The 22,394-nt window shown below is 53.8% G+C and overlaps 1 protein-coding gene across 4 annotated transcripts in view; it reads left to right on the top strand.

Annotated features, from left to right (window-relative positions):
- ARHGEF2 (Rho/Rac guanine nucleotide exchange factor 2) overlaps positions 1 to 22,394 on the top strand; it is a 131,164-nt gene that overhangs the window by 98,695 nt on the left and 10,075 nt on the right. For all 4 annotated transcript variants that reach the window (XM_044449341.1, XM_044449342.1, XM_044449344.1 and 1 more), the window contains 12 exons: positions 7,473 to 7,540; positions 8,608 to 8,671; positions 9,557 to 9,686; positions 10,207 to 10,316; positions 11,950 to 12,096; positions 13,628 to 13,878; positions 14,469 to 14,594; positions 16,184 to 16,301; positions 17,519 to 17,770; positions 18,767 to 18,843; positions 20,938 to 21,107; positions 22,324 to 22,391. In XM_044449341.1, coding sequence (XP_044305276.1) covers positions 7,473 to 7,540; positions 8,608 to 8,671; positions 9,557 to 9,686; positions 10,207 to 10,316; positions 11,950 to 12,096; positions 13,628 to 13,878; positions 14,469 to 14,594; positions 16,184 to 16,301; positions 17,519 to 17,770; positions 18,767 to 18,843; positions 20,938 to 21,107; positions 22,324 to 22,391 — 1,581 coding nt within the window. The remainder of the gene's footprint in view (positions 1 to 7,472; positions 7,541 to 8,607; positions 8,672 to 9,556; positions 9,687 to 10,206; positions 10,317 to 11,949; positions 12,097 to 13,627; positions 13,879 to 14,468; positions 14,595 to 16,183; positions 16,302 to 17,518; positions 17,771 to 18,766; positions 18,844 to 20,937; positions 21,108 to 22,323; positions 22,392 to 22,394) is intronic.

Raw genomic sequence — 22,394 nt, 5'->3', positions numbered from 1 at the left:
CTGGTTTCCCTGACTTTGTGCAGGCGTTTTCCCTGTCCTGGAAGATTGGAATGCCTCTCCTAAGACTGAGTTACTAATACTACAAACTTTAAACTACAATCTGCTTGGTTGGGTTATTCTTCTTGTAGTTTTAGCCCCAGTACTTTGCTGCCTCCCTTTTTGCCTCCAGTCCTTCCCTCCACTTGAAAAGTGGACCCCGAGAGTGTCTCTGAAATGGCCCCTGACTGTTGGGCTGAAAGAGGCTTGGCACCCCACTTTCTGCTTTCAGCTTTTTAATTTATTTGGTCGTGTTATTGTTACTTTAAACGTTGGATGCGAGCCCCTTTGGAGGCCTCATCGGTGCTATTTACATACATAAATATGTTTCATAGAGTAGAACTTTTATTGGAGAGGTGCGCATGCTTTTAGAGGACTGTATGTGGCATTTACCTCTCTTGATTCTTCTCTGATGACCCTCAAGGTGATGTGAGAAGGTTTCCATCCAGGCACAGAACAGAACTAAACTAGCTTAGCTTCATCAATATGGCCTTCCGGAAATCTGGGACCAGCGTCCTTGTTGACTGTGCCATGCAGGTTAGGCTGATTCAGCTGAGACTGGTTTTATTTTTGAGAGCTGGAAGAGAGAGACTGCAGGTACAGTACTCTCACTTTCGCCTATCCTCAGCCAGAGTCTGTAGGTATTTTCGCTGCTGATTTTGTTCCTCCCATGCCATTCCAGAAGGGCTGGTCTGGCTTCAGCCTCATTTCTTTTGCCTCACAGGGGACTTTGGTCAACTAGGTTCTATAGGCTTTGGAGCACTGTAAAAACCTGCCAGACCTGTTTTCTAGAGGCAGCAATGGCATGGGTGAGCACACTGTGGGCAGCAATGCCTGGTATGTGCCGCCTCCGACTCTCTGAAATACGATTATTTGCTTACTGGTTTTTCTCCACTTTGCTTCTGGCAAAGAAAGTGCGTGGGAGCTCTTCCTTCAAAGCTAGAACTCCCTGACCTTATATCACTTCATCGCGCCTCAGTCTGGTTTTGGGCCTTCCTGGCTTGTTCTTGCCTCCTCCACCCTGGCAAGGTGGCACTTGAGAGCGGCTGCAGTCTTGGACCAACACTCCTTCGGTCTGGAACCTCTCTCTGCAGAGACAGCCGTTGCTACGGGGCAGCAAGTGTGGCTTGTTTTGCTGGACTGGGAGTCGTTGCCGTTGTTTCCTTATCTGGGAGCAGCTGGATGTTGCAACATGCTTTCTCCGAGCATCAGCAGCCTCTGTCAGAAACTTTGGCCCAAGTGCATCTGGGGAGTCTTGGGCAAGCCTGCAGTTCAAGGGCCGGCAAACTTTTCTTGCCAAGCACTGCACTCCCTTGTGGATAATATCTTGGGAGCTCCATGTCACTGATGGCTGAGGCTGAAGCCGAGGTGGGCACGGCCACAGTAAAAAATAGTCACCCCTTTTTCTTTCTGTTTTGCTCAGCTCCGTCCTGTTTGTTTCTCTCTTGCTGTTCCCTCCTGCCCAGAAGGATTCGCAGGATGGGACGGTCAGGGTGTATTGGCAGCGGTCTGGACTGCCGACTTGCAGAAGAGTGCAGGGCTGGGGCCCAAGAGCATTGCATTGATTTCCAAAGGGGTTTTCTGTCCAGGAGGCTTACTGTGTGCTTTCTATATGGAAGATGGCCAACATTTTCCTGGCTGAGGAGCTTAGTGGCAAGATCCCAGCCTGGTCCAGACATTGTCACCCTGCAAAAATGAAGGGCAGAGACTGCTCCCCTGCTCAGCTTCAGGCACTGATGCAAGCAAGAGCCTCCAGCTGAGGCAGTGGCTGTGTGTGACCGTCTTCTCCCCTCCCTTTCTCCCACCCCAGCTGGACTGGGAGGGCAGTGAGAAGGCCCGAAGCATCCAGGAGGCACAGTGTTGGAGGAGTTGTTCTTGCTGGAAGAACACCTGCTTTGCATGCAAAGTCCTCAGCTCCTGTCTTCGGGCAGAATTACTCCTGGGCTGCCTTTAGGGGGTGCATCACCTGGCCACGGGCCCTACCTGGAGAGCGTTCAGGGCTTCCTTTATGCGGGTTCAGTCCCAGAACCTCTTACAAACCCTGGACTCCAAGAGCACAAGAAATAATAACCACGAGTGCCTGCAAACTCTTGTGGGTGTGCAGACGACCTTTCCCTCACCACAGAGGAGCCAAGCGCATCCTCATGCATTCGGGTTTTGCTCTGGGGAAGAGCCTCCTTCCCGTGCGAAAAGCACAAAAGCCCGGGCGCCGATCCCTTCTGCTCCAGCGGAGACTGTCCATTCTGCGTGGGCTGCAGAACTTGGCAGCAGCGTCGGGCCCAGCAGATGGTCCTGCAAATAAGCGGCCAGTTGGTGTTTTTGTTCCTGGGCTCCTCCCTGGTAGTCGGGGGTGGGCTTGGAATTTGCAGGGTGTGGGGGATCTTCTGGAAGTACTTTTGTGTTACCAGTTAGCGGCATCAAAGCAGCTCCCAGTGTCTATTTGCTAAAAACGGTTGTCCAACGAAAGCATTTTTTGAAAGTCCAGCTGTGGCCAGCAGCGTTAGCAACTTGGCTGGCTGGAGGACAGCGGCACCGCACTGGCTGGAGCTATTAAAGTTAGGCTTTTAAAGCTAGGCTTGGCTGGGGATCGGGAGCGGCCCAGTTCAGCAGTAGGGGTACATGCTTTGCACAGAGGAGGGCTCTGGTTTTGTCCCAGTATCCCCAGTTAAAAGGATCGGGGATGAGAAAGGCCCCTTCCTTCTGACGCCCAGCAGGTCCACTGCTCCTATGTGACATTCAGCACCTCTTCGCCATAGATCGGTGGCGGGGATCCTGCAGCCCGTGGGCCACAAACGGTCCACAAGACGTCCCCCTCTGGCTTGCTGGGGTCCTTTCCCCTCCTGAAGCCCCTCTGCCATCCCCATGGCCAGGAGTCCTCACCTCAAGGCCCTGGGAGGTCCCTGGAGCCCCTTCTCGCTCTCTCTTCTCAACAGAAAGGGGAGCAGGCGAGAGTGGGGAGCTACCCCTACAGGTGTTGGGAGCACCTGGAAGGGGTGGTTCTTGGCAGAGGGGGAGGTTGCAGAGAAAGGAGTGTTGCATTCCTGTTTTTGAGATGGTTTTGGAACTGTTTCTGCAAAATCATATGGAGGTTGCTGCATCCATTGCTTAATTTTTATTATTTTGTGGGGATTGGTGCCTGGAAGGGATAAACTGCAGGTGTTCCTTCTTGAAGGAAAGGTGCAGAGGTGCTTTTATGGCCTTGCTCTGTGTGGGAGCTCCACAGTATCTGTAAGAGTTTTGTTTTCTAAGCATATACAGGTCTTTCCAGATGCAGACAATGCCCTCTTCCAGTGAGCATCTTGCCTGCCCCTGCCTTCCCTGGTGGGCCTGTCTTATTCCCCAGCTGGGCTGCAGCCAGATTTGGGACTCTGATGTTTTCCTCTGCTTTGATCCTGGGAATCAGGAGGGGGCTTTGTCTTTGTACAAGCGAATGAGCAGCGCTGCAGGCTGGTCCGGCGCTTTGGCTGACTGAATCACACAATTGTCTTCTCGGCCGTTATCTCGGACAGGGCCTTTTTCCTGGCCTAGGCGCGCCTGTGTTTCTGATCTCTTTCTTCCAAATGTGGGGAACAGACTCAGCCTGACCAGCCATGGTGGCTGAACAGATGACAACTGCCAAGTCTCAAACAGGGAAAAATCATAACTCGATAAACAAAGAATTTAAAACTCTTGAAGCTGGCAGTCTGAACAGGCTATGAGAATATGTCTGTACAAATGCCATGGAATTACTCAGACCAAGAGACACTGCTCTCTTCTGCTAGAGCTCAGCCTTTCCAGTGCTCTGGGCTCAGGCCAGCCAAATAGCTGCAGGGAGTGCCTCTGAGCATATACGGAAAGCTACATGCTCAGTAGTGACTCACACCAGACCCCAAAACACCTGAGATGAAGAGGAATGTTAGAAGGCATTGCTTGGAAGCAGCCAGAACCATCACCATTCAACTCTTAATAATAATAATAATAATTAATAATGACGAGATTATGTGGTTTTTGTGTTGTAATTCTGCACAATCGCCTTGCTGTTGTTCAGTTATTGAACAGTACAGCAGTGGAACAGATACATAAATGCACATGGTTTGGATTGGAAAATTCACATTCATTAGAGAAAAGAACCCAGTTTATAGTCATTCTGCAGTGGAGCTGCGCTTGATATTTTATGAGCAAGGCCTGCTGAAACCTCAAACCAGAGAAGAGGATGTGGAGAGTACTGGTGTTGGGAGCAGACCTTTGCCACTTCTTGTGACTTGGAAGCCAAAATTTAGACCTAAAGGTGCACAGCAAGAGAAAAGATGTACTCTTGCACAATTCTGTTGGTGCATTGCTGGAGGTGCGGGGCATGGGCACAGGGTGTTAATTATTCTTCATGCAGGGCAGATTGCCCTAATCATAAGCAGGCATTCCTTCCTGAAGGGTACCAAGTGGTTTCATACGTGTTCTCACTAATTCTTATGCTAGCCCTGTACGGCAGGCCACTAGTACTCTCCCCGTCACAACTGGCATCAGCAGGGACACAGGCAGGCAGCTGCTGGGCCCATCTTTGTATTTCCCAGTGCGTTTGTGGCCAGGGCGGGATTCAAACTGGGGACCTCCCCACCCACTGCTCATTCTTCCCATTGATCTGAGTAGCAGCTCTTTCCGGAAATCAAGCTGTTGCAGGAAGGCAGATTAGGGGGCAGACCTTGAGCCCCGAGGAATGGGAGTGACTCTGCAGGGAGCCCCACTCTTCCCTTTTGCACTCGAAGCCGCATGTGAGAGACAGAAATCAGCCCTGCCAATCTGGCAAAATAATACTTTCTTGCTTTGCTGTAAGGGAGTGACTTCACTTCCACATTTGAAGTCCGAGACTGTTGCAACAGCGCTCTCTGCAAATTTTAGGGTGATCCAAGGCATGGAAGGGTTCGCAAGGCAGACATTCCACAGGGCTGCCTTTCCTATCTACCCCATCCAGTCCGGTTGCAGTTCTGCCCATCCTGCATTTGCAGGGGGTGACACTAGGCCTGTTCCCCACCCCACTGGCAGCCCTGCAGAAAATCTGCTTGCCACTAGGGCACTGAAAGCGCAGAAGGCCAGCCAGAAAGCAGCGCTGGCCACCCTGCAGCCGGCTCAGAAGGCGCAGGGGAGTGAGGTGCGAGAAGCCTGTATTCACAAGGTGCCTGGAAAGGAAGGGTGAGGACACATGGGAAGCAGGGCCCCCACATCTCACTGGCTAAGAATGACTAAAGGTGCAATCCTGGATGAGTTGAGTCAGAAGGACCTGCTGGGAACCACACGCCTCCCTTCTGCCTCCACTGGCCTGGGGATGGACCCTTAAGTGGCTGAACGGACTTCCCTGGTCAATGGCCCAGCAGGCGAAATTTCCTCTGAAAAGCTGCACTTTTATTTTCAGTGGCAAGTACATATAATGAAAGAGTCGCTTCAGACAAAGCCCTTCCTGGTGGGAGGGAGAGATGAGGGCATCTTCTGAGAGCACCGCATCATCTTGCGGCACAGAAAGCATGCAGTGTTTCTGTTCTTGGGAGTTTTATAAGCAGTGGCGGGTTTTGCCTTCCGATGTGCTGTTGATGCAGATTTAATGAAGAATCAGCAGGGTTTTCTCTACACAGGTGCAAAATTCCCTCCCCTCATCATAGGGGAGTCACAGCAATCTGCCTTCCTTCTGAATGAGGCCCAGCGACTTACAAAGTGCCCAAGCTGCCATGCCCTTTCATTCTGAAATTTCCACCCAAGCCTTCAGGTGTCTGCCACTGCTGTTGCTGCGTCCTTTAAAACCTGCACATTCAATGTCTGTGGTCCTTCCTTCCCGCCCACCCACCCATCTTCCCTCTAAGTACAGACATAATTGAGAAATGACTCTCTGCCAGCGAATCGCACTTCCTGTTTGCATCTCCTCCCACCCATGTGCTCTTGGATGTTCCATGAGTCACTGAGCTAGTGCACTGGCTGTTTCACCAAGCTGTGCAAATGAGGGACACGGTTTAAACTCTGGGGACTGACACACAAAAGAAAGGAAAAACAACTCAGTATTTCCAATTCATTAAGAGCACTAACATCCCGTTACAAGTCTTGCTAGAGAAGCTGCTGTTTTGGTGGGTGCTGCATATTCTCCAGGTGGACTCAGTCCACCTTCAGAATTTTGCCTTACCATTCCCGTTCCCAGAATTCCATGGCTGGGGGCCATGACGGGCAGCACAGGTTTCTAACTTGATTGAAATGTACGGTGCAGACACGCCCCAAGCTGTGTCTATGCTACAAACTTGTCTGTAACAAAATCATGGCCAGTAATGCAACCTTAGGAGTTTTCTGATAAAACATGCTTAGATAATGCCACAGCTCTGTGGGCAGAGGCAGGATGGAGCCCTTGGCTGAGGGAGCAAGGCAACAATTACACCGGCTGGTCTCTGCTGCCTCAAAGTCCCGAGCATGCTTTCTAACCCCTTAGCTACAACTGTAAACCAGTTTGGGAGTGATGGGAAACTGGATTGGCCCATGTAACCAGTCCATACGAGCCGAGAAGGAATCCCCTTCTAGGGCAGAGCATCTGAATGGAAACCAGGCTGAACTGTTTGCCACCAAAATTGCAGTGGCTCTGAGGTACCTTGAGCAGTTTAGCCTCCTCCTGATTCCCCTATCACTGCCTTACAGTGGCAAACCCCACCATATGGAGCCAGTCAGGTTCCTGGTCCCCTTACGGTAGTTAGCCTGAGAGTTTGTTCTGGGCTTGTGCATCCCCACATTCTCCCACCTGTATTTCCCCTTTGCTTCATGGCAGGGGGTTCTGTGGAAGTGGGGGTTCCGTACTGGCCATGGGTTGCATTAATTGGGGGCACCTGGCTTTGAAGTAGTTTTGCAGGGTCACCTCACAGGGCAATTCTAGTTATCCTGAACTATCATTAGGACCAGTTCACAGCTGGAATACCCCCCGTTAAAGCAAACCTCAGCAGGATGGTACTACCCAGCAAGGCCAGCATCTTTAAATCAGTGTTCAGAGGTCAGGACTGCCACGTCTGCGGCAATGCAAAGAAAGGGAGAGCGTGCCCAAGACAGACTAAAAGTGCATGCCTTCACTCCAGAAATTGTTCTCCGTTCCAATCTCTAGAAGATACAAAGCAGTATTAGAATATAAAAGTGTGTGACTTCCAGGATGTCCAGCAGTAATAAAACTCCTTGAACCTCATGTGCCTCGTTTATTATTTATTTTGTTATTGCATTTCGGTCCTGCCCATTAGCGAAAACTCTGCATATGCTCAAAGGCTCTGTACATGCTCACATCTTCCTAGATGCATAGCTAGCTTCAGGACAGGTCCCTGATGCAGCCAAAGTCCTGCCCGGTTTGTCCACAGCCGAGAGGAGCAGGGTCAGGTTTTCGCATTGCTTTGATGAATTCGGGCGTCCAGGTAGCTGCCCTGCTTTCTAATGCAGTGCCTGCTCTTCTCTTCCAGCCTGCAATGTCACCATTCACAACCGCTGCAAAGATACTCTGCCCAACTGTACCAAAGTCAAGCAGAAGGTGAGTCGTGCATGCGTCTGCGTCTTGGTCGTCATGGGAACTCACTCTGGCGGCAGTGACAGTGTGGGAGCACGAGAAGGGAAGTGGCGAGAATTTGCTCCCACAGAGAGGGATGGCTCTGTGTCAGGATGTGGAACCTCTTTGCACCCGAGCGGGCTGCATGCGGATGGAGCAGGGCCAAAAATGGCAACATATTATGGCTTACAGCCCATGAGTAGCAGGGAAGGGGGGCGGGCCCCTGCAGAGCCCCTGAGGGGCCGAGGTCGTGCTCCCCCGGTTGCGTGCGCGTCCCTCTGCACTAGAGGCCCTGTTCTCAGGACCTTAGCTGTCCCGTGCAGCGCTGGAGCTAGGCGTGAATCCCATGAACTTGGGCAGCCCCTTCAAGAATGCCAAGCCGGGGCCGAGGCTTCACTGCCACGTTGAATATCTTCAGCATAGATATTCGGCATTGAGCTGCCACATGTCCCCTTAAGGTTGGGTGCCATGCTCAGCCCGGGAAGGACGCCCCCTGCCCAGGTGGGTTGACAGCGTACCCTGTGCGAATGAGGAGGGAGGGAGGCTTGTTTATTAATTAATTTATTTGTATGCTGCCCAGTTGTGCTACAGCATCTCTGGGCAGCTCACAACCACAAGATAAAAACACAATAAAAGCCTAATAAAACCAATTACATGTTAAAAACAACAATAAAATACAGTAAAATATACAAAACACCTTGAAAGGATTGGGGAGAGTGCTTGAGAATATGCTTTCCAGAACAACATTTTAGCATGCATCCCCAAAAGATAAAAATAGAGACAGTAATTTACCAGAGACAGGTACCCAGAAGCAGGCACTGTTCCCAGTAAACTGGGGCAACTGCAATCTTCATGTTCCAAGATAATCGCCACAAACCAGGCTGAAGATGCTTCAAAGCCAGCTTGAGCTTTATTGCAATAGTCCAGCTGGCGCTGCATTGTTTTTTCTCAAGCTCCCTCTCATTCTCTCTCTCATTCTCTCTCTCTCTCTCTCTCTCTCTCTCTCTCTCTCTCTCTCTCTCTCTCTCTCTCTCTCTCTCTCTCTCACGCAGCAACAAAAGGCAGCCCTGCTGAAGAACAATTCAGCACTTCAGTCGGTGTCCCTGAGGAACAAAAGTGAGAACTAAAATTCTTGTGCTAGTTAAGGTGGCACAGAGGGCGGGGAATGGAAAGGGCCAACGAGAGCATGTCCCCTGCTCAGGAACTGGCCTCACAAGTCCACAGGCAGCACCCGTGCACTTCTCTTGTCGTTCCCCAAGCTCTGTGCTCTTCCGGACTCCGCTTTTATTAAGAGTTTTCTAATTACAACATTTAGTCTTAATTGGGAGACTGGCGTCCTGCAAAGCAACGAGCTGCTCTTTCTGACACTATCTCTGTTTGGGTTCAAAAAGGTGGTTTTGCATTCTGGGGTTCAGGCCCCACCTCTGCCTTGTGCTGAGGTTCTTGGGCACAGGGTGTAGATTTTACTCCCCCCAGCATGGCTTCTGGGAAAGAGAGTTTATGATGACCAGCCGTGGCTTCTAGGGAAGCAGTTTTACGAATGAGCAGCCCCCTCCCCATGGCAGTCATTGGTGGGAGGGCCCACAGGGTCCTCTCAAAATCCCAAATGTGCCTACTGACCGACCCCAAAAGGTTTGGGGCCCCTCTGCTGATGAGATGAGGCAAGTGCAAGAGAGGCTTGTGGGGAGATACTGGTTTGGGGGCCCTTTTATCTGGGTCAGACCTTACAAAAGAATTGCCCTGAAACTTGTTTTCACCAGCTTGGAAATCATGAAAGAGAATTAGCACTTTTGACTGCCTCACTTTCTTAATTACATCTCTGAGGTGTTTCTGTTTGGAGTAAGAGGTCGATGGGTGTTTCAAGTTGGGCTGAATCTTGGCACCCTTCTTTGTGGAAACGCAGGTGCGATTTCCCCCGGTCAGGGAGCACGCGATGCTCCAAAAGAACCAGCGTCTGCCCCACAATCCCTGTCTCACCTCCGTTGTTTCCTGAATCTGCAGCAGCCACCAGGGAGCGCCCCAACTCTGCCATCTACCCCTCGGAGAGTTTTCGCCAGACCTTGCTGGGGTCCCGTCGGAGTCGGCCCTCGCTGTCCCTTTCCAAAAGTGTGTCCACCACAAACATTGCAGGGCAAGTTACATTTTTAATTAATTAATTTAAAATTTAACACTGTTTTGTTTTTCTTACATTTGTTTTATTTTATATACCGTTTTAACCACCCAGAGAGCTTCCACTGTGGGGTGCTATAGAAAGGGAATTAATAATCGTGAGCATAATAATTTGGAAAAGGTGTTGGGAGACGGAAGAAGGACTTCTTGGGATCGTCTTGAAGTGGCAGCTCGCTTTGGAAAAGGGCGTGACTGTGGTGTCAGCGGAAAGCTGGGAAGACTGGTCTCCATAGTGCTTCCCTGCTAATCCATGGTGCTCAGGATATTCTCTCAGTATCTCAAGATAATCTTCCTCAGTGGGTCGGTCTGTTTATATTGCCTGGCCAAAGAGTTGAGAACCAATATGGCAGAGTGGCCTTTTCCCAACCTTGTGCCCTTCAGGTGTGCTGAACTGCAACTTCCATCAGCCCCTGCATATCTGGGAGTCACCAGGTTGGGAAAGGCTGTGGTGGATGGCAACGATGTTTCCTTCTCCCTTCCAGGACATTCAGTGATGAATCCGCCCTGGGCATCCGGAGGATCCTGTCCCAGTCCACCGATTCCCTCAACATGCGCAACCGAACACTCTCAGTGGAATCCCTCATTGATGAAGGTGAGATACGGGACATGGGCGAGCATTTCCTTCCGAGAATCGGTCCTTGTGTATGTGAAGTCGTGACACAGCCGCCAAGGAGAGTCCAGAAATTGCAGGCAGCCATGTGTGTCTGTATCAACAAGCCCGTTGGAGCCATTTTCCCCTCCAGCAGGACCCTTTTGTAAAAGGAATGGCCCTGAATGTGAATTTCTGCCACCCCAAAATACTTTGCATTGGGATAGGAAGCAATATAGAAATTATAGAAGCAATATAGAAAAGCATAGAAATGTTATAATAATAATAATAATAATAATAATAATAATAATAATAATAATAATAATATATTGGGTCTGGGGAGGTTCACCTTCCCCTGCCCCAGGTGCTGTGAGAACTGCACCTAAGCTCAGATGGAACAGGGGATTGTGGGGGGTGGGGGCAGAGGATATCTGTATGTGCAAAAAACATTTATTTCCTTGGGTTCATTTCCATAAATGAATGATCACATTAGTTAGCCTGGACTCAGTGTTGCCACCAAGTTCTCAGCACTCTTACTGGCACATCGACCTTGGCAAACCGCTTCCGTGCCTTTACTTTTCTGACCTCTCCACTCCCGCTGAAAGCCTGCTCTCTCACATCTCCCCGAACGTGCAGGGCAGCCACCATAGATCCCCGATGCAAAAGTTCATCCAAACCATTGCCATGGCCGAGGCGGGCATTCCTGGAACGCTAGCATCCCGGCCGGCACATTCCTTTCCCCTTGCAAGGGCCCAGAAGGCTTGCAGGGTCTTCTGCTTATCCATCATCTGCCCTCACAACCAGAGCCCTGTGAGGCAGCGTTGGCAGAGAGGCAGCAATCTGCACACAGTCCCCCGGGGAGCATCATGACCGAGGGGGACCCTAGCCGGGATCCCCCAGCCTGCTCCTAGCAACCGCAGCACACGCTGCTGGCTGCACGGACCCTGCATTCATTCATTCATTCATTCATTCAGCAGACTTATATGCCGCCCCATTCGCCTAAGCCTTGGGGTGGCTTACCAATAAATAAATATCATTAGTACAATAAGATACAGTTGGAGACATCCTGGCCAAAGTTGTTAAAATCAATAAATAAAATCAACAATTAAAATGACATTTAAATAAAAAGGTCTTGGCCTGGCGCCGAAAAGCAAATAACGACGGCGCCAGGCGGACCTCTCTGGGGAGCGCATTCCATCGGTTGCGCATGCAAGGGGCTGCTCTCCAAGCAACGTGTGCCGCATTGGTAGGTGCAGGCTTGTGGGGAGGAGGGCAGGGCGAGCGCCTCCTTGCAGCTCTTGCCTGAGCCGATTCAAAGGCAGGACTCCTGAGGCGTCTGTCTCTCTCTTCCTGTGTCCATGAGTGTTGTGATCGCAGAAGGCCTCCCATTCAGCACCTGGCACCTTCTGGCAGCCCCTCCCTGAAGGCACAAAGAGCCATGGCTGCCTGTCCTTGCTGATGGTGCGCAGCTCGGTGGCCCCGGTGCTCCGGCTCTCTCCCTGGGATGGCTCCCAACCTGCCTTGGAGCAGCAGGAGTCTTTCGGATGCACCCGTGGCTTGGCCGCCCTTCTGTCTTCCTGGCCCTCCTCCTCCAACCTCGTTTCCCCATCTCGGTCCGTCTTTTGTTTTTCTCCAGGAGCTGAAGTCATTTATAACCAGCTGATGAGTGACTTTGAGATAAATGAGAAAGATTTCGAAGCCGATTCCTGGAGCCAAGCGGTGGACAATCAGTTCTTGCAGCAGCACAAGAAGGAGGTCATGAAGCGCCAGGATGTCATCTATGGTGTGTGCTTCTGCCTCCCCCCATCCCCAGTTTCTGAATGGGCTGCGGCTCACTCATGCTTCCTCTTCCTGGGGGGCGTGTAGGCACTCCCAGTCCACCCACGCCCTGCCCTTGAGCTTTTTCAGCCTCAATCACTGCACAAGCGCCGAGTCCCAGAGAGCGAAAGAAACACAAAGAAGCCGCAGGCCTTCAACCCATGATGATGCACCCAGCGGCCCACCAACGGCTCCCTTCCTCCTTCCCCCTCCGGGCAGCTCCAGTGTAATGGCTGCCTCCTCTCGTTCACCACCCCCTTTTCCTTCGGAGCCTCCAAAAACACAACTGGGGGCATTTCTGTAAAAAGAATGGCGCCTGGAAATTGTGCAGCTGCATTCATAAATTTTTAGAATGATGTTTGTCGGTCTTTCATAAGTATACTTTTATTTCTGTTGGATCGGTGCAGTCGTGCCTGGTCAGTTTCCTGTTACGGCTGTCAAGGGGAGCAGCAAAGTGGAGGAGGGGCAAAACTGCGTAGAGACTGACTTGTGCGCAAATTTGCAATGTCCTGACAGTTAAAATGTAGACATATATGCAAGTTTAAGGGGAAATTCCTGGTCCTGTATTAGCACAGCAGTTCCTGGAGTTATGCAAATTTCCCCTCCATTTACTTCCCAGCTATTAAATGTGCTTTAAACTTGTCAGGGAACTGTAGCAACAGCAGCAATAAATAGTAAAGAATGGAACCACAAAACGCACGTGTGTGTATTGGAGCGGGGGGGGATTAATATCTCCCCTTCCTGGGGTGGTTGAAGAGGCAGGGAAATGGTGACTTGCTGGAGAAGTGTCTGCGCAACACTTCAAACAGAGAGGACCCCACCCCACCACAGCCAGCTTTTGGTGCACATACCCCTTTGGCTCCCCCCCCCCCCCCACACACTTTTGGTGCCTCTAGCATGTGCCCTATTCGTTGCTCAGTGCGTTGCATGTGTGAGTGGACCCTGCAGGCGTAACATGGCGGATTATGAAATGCTAGCCCTGACCCTCTTTGCCAGGCCTCTTCCCTACAAGGACATTTTTCTCCAGGCCTGCAGAAATTGTCTACGCACCTCACGCTGTCCCAAGACAGGCTCCCTCTTCCACCTTGACGTGCTGCCCCTTAGCAGTGAGCGGTTCTCCCATTTTAGTTCCCAGATAGCGGGGCCATAGCAACCATTCAGAAAGGTGGGCAGCTAATATGAGAGTCGGGGCAATCTGTTAGAGGAACAGTAAAGATCTTGTGTTATGAGTATGCAGCCTAAATGAAATGTTCAGGAAACCTCCCTGCATGTAGAAAACTAGCACACCAGGGAACAGGCTAAGCATCAAACCTTCCCCCTGGTGTGTTGATTTTCTGTATGCAGGAGGATCCAGAAACAATGGAGAAGCATTCGAATATTCTGATGCAGTTCTGTCCCAGGAAAACTGCCTTTCCACAGGCAGGGGGTTCTCATTGCAGAACAGGCTGATTCACTTCTCCTCTCAATTTCTTCCACTTCTCTACCCACCCCCTCAGAGCTGATCCAGACGGAGCTGCACCATGTCCAGACCCTGAAGATCATGACCAACCTCTTCCGCAAGGGCATGCTGGAAGATCTCCAGATGGACATGGCCTTGGTGCAGAGCATGTTCCCTTGCGTGGACGAGCTGAGTGAGATCCACAGCTGCTTCCTCACGCAGCTCCTGGAGCGCCGCAAAGAGTCCCTGGCCACGGACAGCAGCAAGAACTTTGTCATCAACCGGCTGGGAGACATCCTTGTTCAGCAGGTGGGTGCGCATCATGGTGGCTGCCTGGCCGTGTGGCATCTGGGTCGGAATCGATTTCCCAGAGCCCCGAGTGTCCATGGGAACCAACAAAACCGGGGGGGGGGTTGAGTTTGGGGGGGTTGTTTGTTGTTTTGGCCTCAGCTTTCTTCTCTCAGGGCAGGTAATTTTCAAGCAGGTTTGCAGGTGGATTGGGAAAGGTTAGCACTCCACTCATGCCACAGCTCCCTCCCCCCATGAAAACTTCTGCACGGCAGTTAAGCTCAGGGGGAGAAACGGCTTCATATCGTTTTGGGGTCATCTGGTTCAGGGTGCCGATTAAGCAAAGAATTTATTTTCTGTGAGATGATTTGGGCAACCAGTGCACTGGACGGCTTTGCCTCCTCGTAGTTAGTTCTACATTCCTAATCTAACTTTGCACGTGCAGGTTTGTTTCTTACAGGTCTGGTCCCAAAGCGTACCCCCGGCCGCCTCTCACCTTGACGGTGTGGGACAGACGCAAGAGGGACAGGGGCCCGGCCCGGCTCGGGGGCGGCAGCCTCCCTCCCGGCTTTTCCCTGCCGCAGTCTCACCCCGGCGCTTCCGCCTCTCAGTTTTCAGGCACTAACGCAGAGCAGCTGAAGAAGGCCTACTCAGGGTTCTGCAGCCGCAACACCAAGGCGGTGAAGCTGTACAAGGAGCTCCTGGCACGGGACAAGCGGTTCCAGCTCTTCATCCAGGCAAGGCGCTTCCCTGCGCCCCCGCCCCCCCCCCCCTCCCTGGTGCCTGGCCACTGCGAGCCGTAGCGCTGGCAAGCAGCACGGGAGCCGGTGGCCTCGCCGGGCCTCGGGCCTGCCGCCGTCACTGCGCCGGCCAGCGCGTGAGGAAGGCCGGCGCAGGGTGCAGAGACGGCGCAGTGGGAGGCCTCATGGTGGCAGGCTGTGGGCTGTCTGGGTGGGCGGGCGGGCGGGCGTGGGGGGGTTTCAAGAGCGTGTCCTGGGCGCGGCCAGAAGACGGGGCCGTGGGGCTTGTCCGTTCCCAAGAGGCTGCTGTGCTGGGCTGGGCGTGGCGTGGCGTGGCGTGGCCAGCCACCGACCCCTCATTTCCCAGAAGGCCATCTGAAAGGAAAGTCCGGCGTCCAAGTGCCCCGAACCAGGTGGGAGTGGGGCCTGCAGGCCAGAACACGAAGCCAGCCTGGCTCTGAAAGGAGGGCAGCGCCTCGGGGCAGCCCTTCGCTTTGTCAGTCGCCCCGTCCAGCTGTGGCCAGGCCACTGCCCGTGGGCCCCCTGTGAGGGTCCACTCTGCCATCCCTCAGGGCTTGGAGGAAGTTGCGCAGGCAGGGCCTTGATCAGGAGGGAGGGCAGGGCCTGTCCTGGGGTTTGATTTGCCTGTTCATTATAGGCTATGCATCCCACTGTGTCCTTAGAGCTCGGGGCAGCTTATGTCTGTCTTCCCGCCATAATTCTAGCCTAGTCTTGTAAGGGCTCCCAATCGCAGTAGCCGCAAAGAGACGTAAGGGGAAAAGAAAAACGGGTCTGGTTGTAGAACAAATCGGGCAGAGCAAGGGGCTCCCAGTGCAAGAGGCACGATGCTGTGGGAAGCTTTGGCGTGAGGACGAGCAACATGGATTTGGCACAGGGTGTGTTGGAAAAGCCATGAGACACGTGCCTGACATTTTCTGTGCAGCTCTCAGTCACACCGCTGGTTTCTTTCCCTCCACTCCCCAGTTTCAGCATCACAACAACTTTGTGTGATTGCAGGTCAGGCTGAGGGGCGCCTCCAACTAGCGCAGAGGGCTTCCACAAAACCCCACAGGCCAAACAGTGGGATCGGTGCGAGCTCCATTTTTGAGGGCTGCGAGGCAAGGCCCCTCCCGCAGGCCTCCTCCCACAGAGCACCGGCCTTCTGGCTCCAGCGGCTCCAGCGCCTCGCTCTTGCCACTGGCTTGTCTGCGGGGCAGAGAGCCCGTCAGCAAGGCAGCTGCGGCACCTCCTTCCTCCCCTGCTTACCCGTCCGGTGGACTTGCCAGAGCAAGAGGCAGGCGGACGAGGAGGTTGCGGGGGGAGGAGGGGCAGCTCCCGGGCATTCTTGTCTGAGGGCACCTGCTGGCGGATGGGCCCTTGGCAGGAGCCCAACCCTTTGCCCCCGATGGCGCCTCTGCGTGGGAGTACACTGAGGTGCGCACCACCATGGGAACCGAGCAGGCGTGGGGGGGGGCAGGAATGGCAGCCACTCCTTCCCAGGCCGTTGTTGGTGCCGGAGGGCGTGAGGTGGAGGGAGTGTGGCAGGTGCCCTCTGTTGAACAGAACCCTTCCGGCTGCTTCCCCAGAGGCTGACCCGGTCGTCCATGCTGCGGCGCCACGGCATGCAAGAGTGCACCCTCCTGGTCACCCAGCGCATCACCAAATACCCCGGGCTGATCGACCGCATCTTGCAGAACTCCAAAGGTACCAGCAGGCGGGGCGAGCGCGGCTTTCCACAAGGGGCAACAGCTTCTCCCTTCTGAGCTTTCCTCGCTGGTTCAGCGCCTACGACTGCTATCGTAACAATAATCTTTCTTTCCAGTGGTTATTTATTTAGCTAGCTAGACGAATCTCGGTCTTGCTGTTTTTCCTTCAGGGAATCAGAGGCAGCTTCCACAACCCTCCTCTCCAGTCTGCCCTCACAACAAGCCTGTGAGGTAGGCGAGGCTGAGAGTCAGTGCCTGGTCCAAAGTCGCCCAAGGAGCTTCATGGTGGAATGAGGACTAGAACCTTGTAGTCTAAGACAGCAAACCTTACACCACACTGGCTGTCAAGTTAAAGCATGTGTATGGCATCGCAAAGCCCCAGCGGCTCCGAGCCCTGCACATCCCAAGCTCGCAGTGCACGAGCGAGGGGAGGAAAAGGTGGCCAGGCTCCCATTCTTAACAATGAAGGGAGCTCTTGTATTGACCAGCCTGGCCACCTTTTCCTCCCACCAGAGCGGCTGCCACCAGGGAGGCCTAGCGAGGGCCAAAGACGGCGGGATCCCACAGAGGCAGTGGGAAATCCACTGCGGGGGCCTCCTTTGTCGTCATGAAGGCGCACGGAAGGGACCCTTTCTATGGCAGAGCAGGCACCCTTTTCATCTTTGCCGTGAGCAAGGTGAAAGCCCCACTACCGCCCCGTGTGGGACTTGACTGCTGCCCCCTTTCAGTAAAGCCACTCCGCCAGCCGAGGCAGCGTGGCTCTGCAGATTCCACGCCTAGGCAGGTTCATGGCAAGACAAGTGGCCCCCTGGCCAGCCCCACCCCGAGCCACCCAGGGCTCCGAAGGTTACCGCCAGCACCGCGAAAGGTGCCTAGGGAGTGGCTGGCCGCTCTCCTCATGCATTCCTGAGCGGTGCAGCATTGGCCTGATGCTCCGCGCCACTCCGGCTGCCGCCGTTTGCACAAGCGCCCTGCGGGGAGAGCGCATTGCAGTAGTCCGGCTATGCGGTAGCCGAGGCACATGGCCAGGCCCGACTGGCTCAGGGAGGGCCCGGCGCACCAAGCACAAGTGTGCGCATGCCCTGTGTGGCACTGCCGCCCTCTCGGGTGCCGCGCGAGTGGGTGGCAGGGCGCTGGACCAGCCCGTTGCAGCTGGCATCTCTGATGGACCCAAGGCCGGCTCTGACAGCTGTCTCCTCCTGCCCTCTCTCCCAGGGAACGAAGCGGATCAGCGGGACCTGAGCACCGCCCTTACCTTGATCAAGGACCTGATTTCCACCATCGACCAGGAGGTGCATGATTACGGGAAGAACTCGAGGCTGCAGGAGATTTACGGGCGGGTGGACGGCCGAAGCAAGCCCTCGCTGCCCCAGGAGTGGGGCTCTTTCTACAAGGATGAGATGCTGAGGCGCAAGCTGGTGCACGACGGCTGCATGCTCTGGAAGACGGCCACTGGGCGCTTCAAAGGTGGGCAAGGCCTGGCCTCTCCAAAGGGCACAGTCAGGCTTGGTCTGGGTCAGAGTTTGCCTCGTACACAAGCCCAGCGGGAAGGTCCTTTCTCCAGAAAGGCTCGTTCATCCCCAAGCTTGCGTCCTCATTCAGGAAATGCAGACTCCAGAAACACACAAAAAGTTAAGTGAGTGTTTTGGAAAAAACACCTATTTTCACACCTCGGTCAACCACGGGAAGCGTGCCCTGGTGCAAACACTTACACAAATGCCCACCAAAGTGCGCACTTTTCTCACTGGAGCAAAAAGGCAAATGTCAGAATCAGAAACAGAAGTGAGCTGATCCGGGGTCTGAGGGAGCACTTGGGAAATCGGCAAGCACGAGCTTTGGTGGTTCCCACTCCCAGTGAAGAAAAGGAATCCTAACTCTGAGAGTGTGTGATGTTTATTTGTTGGTCCTTTACCACCCTGGCTTTGTGGCAATGCACTCAAGGAATCACCAGCTCACAATGCAGCAGACACAATGCCAAAGGTTAACAGAGGACAAGCAAGCTCAGGTGATTCTTGCTGCGCTGGATGCCCCTGAGAGGACAAACCCAGAAGCAGGTGGAACGCACCTGCCCGCCCCGCCTTCCTCTGAGACGGCCGTCTGGGCATGTCCGCCCCATGGGCCCATCCTTTTCAGCTCCGCCCAGCACAATCCAGTCTGAATGCAGTGAGCAGATAAAGGACACAGTCCTCTGGACGCCTAGACAGGAAAGGGTCCCGTATTTGCTAGCATGCCAGCCAGGGGCTTCCAGAAGTTTCTTATCGAGACAATCAGGAGGGCGACCCAGGCATTTCTGCACTGCAGGCTGTGAGGCTCCGCTCTTGTTAGCTCAGGCACTTGGTGCCTGTGACTCTTCCAGCCCCCTGCGAAAGGCTGGGTGCGCTCGTGTGTGGCCCCAGAAGCTGTGCTTTGCTTTGCTTGCACCTTTCAGTCTCCCACGGTGCTTGTCTGGTCTTTCCCCTGCAGATGTCCTGGTCCTGCTGATGACAGACGTGCTCATCTTCCTCCAGGAGAAGGATCAGAAGTACATCTTCCCCACCCTCGTGAGTGGCTGCTCCCTGGGGTCTCAAAACGTGTGCTGGAGAAGCAGGAAGCGAACGCCCAGAGCCCCCTGCTGCTGGGACAGCTTGCTGCTGGGAAAGTGGCCAGGCCGTCCCACACAGCAGTTCGGTGCCACACCCGTGGCTGGACACGTGGGGGACCGGGAGATGCCAAGCACCGGTGGGCTTCCCCCCAGGCCTTCACTGGCCTGGTGCACTCAGTTAAGGGCAGAGCTGCTCTCGGACTGTCCCTCTGAGCCAGGCCTGCTGGGGCCGGTTTGTCTCCCGGCTGGCCACCCATGACACCCAGGCTCTGCACTGGCCTGGGGCTGGGTGCCTCCAAGCAAAAGAGCCGCTCATTTCCTGCAGGGTTCCAAAGCCAGTCGCCCTTCGCATGTCTGTCCAAACGCCACAAGCCCCGACTTACAAGCCATTCTCTCCATGCAGTCCTTTTGCATGGCAATAATCAACCACCCCGCTGCCTCTCTAGGCTCTGCTTCTTCGGAACATTGAATTTCATTGTGCACTGGCTTGGACAGGGCTCTTGCCTTGAGAAGGGGAATAGCAAAGAAAATCATTACGTTTTACATGAAAAGTGACAGTGCGCGACTGTTGTGAAAGTCGGCTCGCAACCCAGGCAAAAATTCAAATGGAAGAAGGCAAAATGGAGTGAGGGAAAGGCAAACATTCTTTCAGTTAGTTTCCTGCCAAGTATGATCATTGTTTAACAAGGAGCTGAAGGAAAAAGAAATGTTATCCATGAAAACTGGACTTTTGAAAGAAGTGCAGGGAGAGACTCAAAATGAGGGGGCAAAATATGGAGCTCTTTCAGGGTGGGTGTCTTACCAGGAGTCGCCTTGATACCTTCCTAAGGTTCCCAGGAAGTGCCGCTCGCTCCTACGCAGTGGAACAGCTTGTCCTGTGCTGATCCTACCCTTAGGGGAAAGGATCGGGCCGTGCTGCGCGGGCAGACCCAAGAGCGCAGCCAAGCCTTGGCCCCTTAAACTAGCCCGCTGCTTCAGCCTGAGGGTGGCCGCCGCCCCACAGCTAGTGGGGAAACAAAGCTGACCCGCCAATCTGGTCAGCTTCTGCATGTGCACCACGAATGGGGAGTCATCTTGTCCTTAAGCTCAGGAAGCAAAATGGCTTGGGCACAGACAGCATCGTGCCAGGAGCCGTTTTGGAAGGGAAATAGCCACTCCCCGTCGGCCAGTGAAAGCCGCCCTTTTCCAGCAAGGGCTCTGGGACCAACAGCATCTCAGGCCAAGGGAACGGCACTCCAGGTGCGGCGGAGAAACATGGCAGGTCTGGGCTTCTGGTGGGAACGCTGCTGTTGTCTGCAGCTGTGGTCAGTGCAAACCCACTTGAGAACAGGAGGAAGAAGCTGCTGCTGCTTTTCTCAACCCCTGAACATGTATAGGGTTTCTCCTATTCCACTGTACAACCCTATTAAAATGGTACTTTTCCGTCCCTTTGTTTGGGGACACAGAAGTGGGAGGGGAACATTGATTGGGCTCCTCCTTCCTATTGGCTGAGTGGCTGTGGAATATTCTGCTGTGGGGAAAGCATCAGGAAATAGGATATGAAGAAGCAGTGTAGCTTCTGAAAGGGACATGAAAGGTCTGCTGTTCGGCAGAAAGAAACATGGAGGTATCACGGCTGAGCCGTGGAAAAATGCTCGGGGAAAAGGAGGGAAGGATTTCAGAGGCAGGGGGATTTTGTCCAAAGCAGAGGCGGCTGACTCAGATAGAGAAGTAACCATCCACATGTTGGACACCAGTCGGATATTAAGCATAGTGTTTTATTAGGGTTGCAATCTTACTCTGGCTGGAGCATGTTAGGAGTCGTAGGACTTTTCCAGTCTTAATACGTGTCAGCTTCTACCCTAAGAACTTAAATTAATCAGACACTGTACAATACGAAAAGACAGGAGGTTCCGCTGGGGACATAAGACGCCTGGAAATGTGGAAGTCGGAAAACCCCTGGATTTCTCAAGAGTCTGCTGCTTTCTTCCTGGCAGAGTGGCTAGTTCATGAAGTAGATAAGGAAGTGATAGAAAGTAAGCAGAACTGCTCCAGGGCACTCCTCTTCTTGCAGGACAAGCCAGGGATCATCTCTCTGCAAAACCTGATCGTGCGTGATATCGCCAACCAGGAGAAAGGCATGTTCCTGATCAGCAACACTCCCCCGGAGATGTACGAGGTGCACACTGCCTCCCGGGAGGACCGCAACACGTGGATGAGGCTCATCCAGCAGGCCGTCAAGCTGTGAGTGTGCCGGTGTTGGGGATGGGTCGCGCTGCGCTGGCTGCGGCCCTCCCTGTCTGGTGCGTGGCTGCACACCCCTCTGTCCCCCGGGGGGGCCTGAGGACTTCTTCAAGCCAGAGGCCCTCCCAGAACGCCAGGATGTGGAGCCCTTGGGACCAGGCCTGGTGTTTGGGGTGAAAACGGTTGTGAGGATGGGCAGATGAGCGATCTCTCTCTCTCTCTCTCTCTCTCTCTCTCTCTCTCTCTCTCTCTCTCTCTCTCTCTCTCTCTCTCTCTGTTGGAAAAAATGTGCCTGAAAACCTCATTGCGGCACTTAAAATAAAATAGCCGATAGCCACATATAGCTCACTGGCAGAATGCTTGTTTGGTTCCAGCTAACGCCTCCTGAAAAGCATAACATGGAAATAAAAAGGACACAGGAAAAATATGATCCTGGGGTTACAGCACCTTTCCCTGGATCAAAAGGCAAAAGCTTTCATGGCGTTTCAGTTTAGGGAAAAAGAAGGAGGTGGAGGGAGGTGGGTGGGAAATGAGTCAGATATTCCTGAAGATGAATTAGCCGTCATAGAATCATCGAATAGGATAGCAGAGCTGGAAGTGGCCAGCAAGGCCGTCCATCCAAGCCCCTGGTCAGCGCAGGACTCCCAGCTGAGCCATCCCTCTCAGAGGGCTGTCCAGCTGCCCTGTGACTGCCTCCAGGTGGGAGAGCCCACCGCCTCCCCAGGCCGCTTTAGCAGTCAGGAAGTTCTTCCTGGAACTTGAGCCCCTTGTCCTGCCTGCTGCGACGATTGAGAAGGGGCCCTGGCTCTCCTCCGTGTGGCAGCCTTCCAAGTAGCCGAGGAGTGCCGTTGTGTCCCGCTCTCCGTCTCTCCAGGCTGGTCAGTGGGTGCGAGGGCATCTCCTTGCCCGACTTCTCCGCCAAGCCAGCATGCAGGGTCCCCTGGCCTGGCTGGAGGGAGAGCTTGCACTCTTCTGGGGGGGGGGGCTGTTTCTGTGCCACAGAAGGGGAGGAGAGAGGCAGCCCGTCCGAAGACCAGCACAGCACCGTCCCTCCAGCCCTGGCATGTCGTGGCCCAGAGGCCTGATGGCGCCGGTAGCCCACCACACCTGGCGAACGGCAGGGGTAGCGTGGGGAAGCAGAGATGCGCCTCCAGCCTCGTGCGGAAAGCCAGCCCCACCTCCTCGTCCTGACCTTTCCATGCCTTTTCCGCTGCAGTTGTCCAGACCGGGCCGATTTCCCGCTCATTGAGACGGAGAGCGAAGCTTCTCTGCGGAAACTGAAAGGTA

The sequence above is a fragment of the Varanus komodoensis genome, unplaced genomic scaffold (genome assembly GCF_004798865.1).
Source record: "Varanus komodoensis strain SLA01 unplaced genomic scaffold, ASM479886v1 scaffold57, whole genome shotgun sequence".
NCBI lineage: Eukaryota > Metazoa > Chordata > Lepidosauria > Squamata > Varanidae > Varanus > Varanus komodoensis.
Note: the sequence above shows the minus strand (reverse complement) of the source record. Positions and strands in the feature narration are given on the sequence as shown.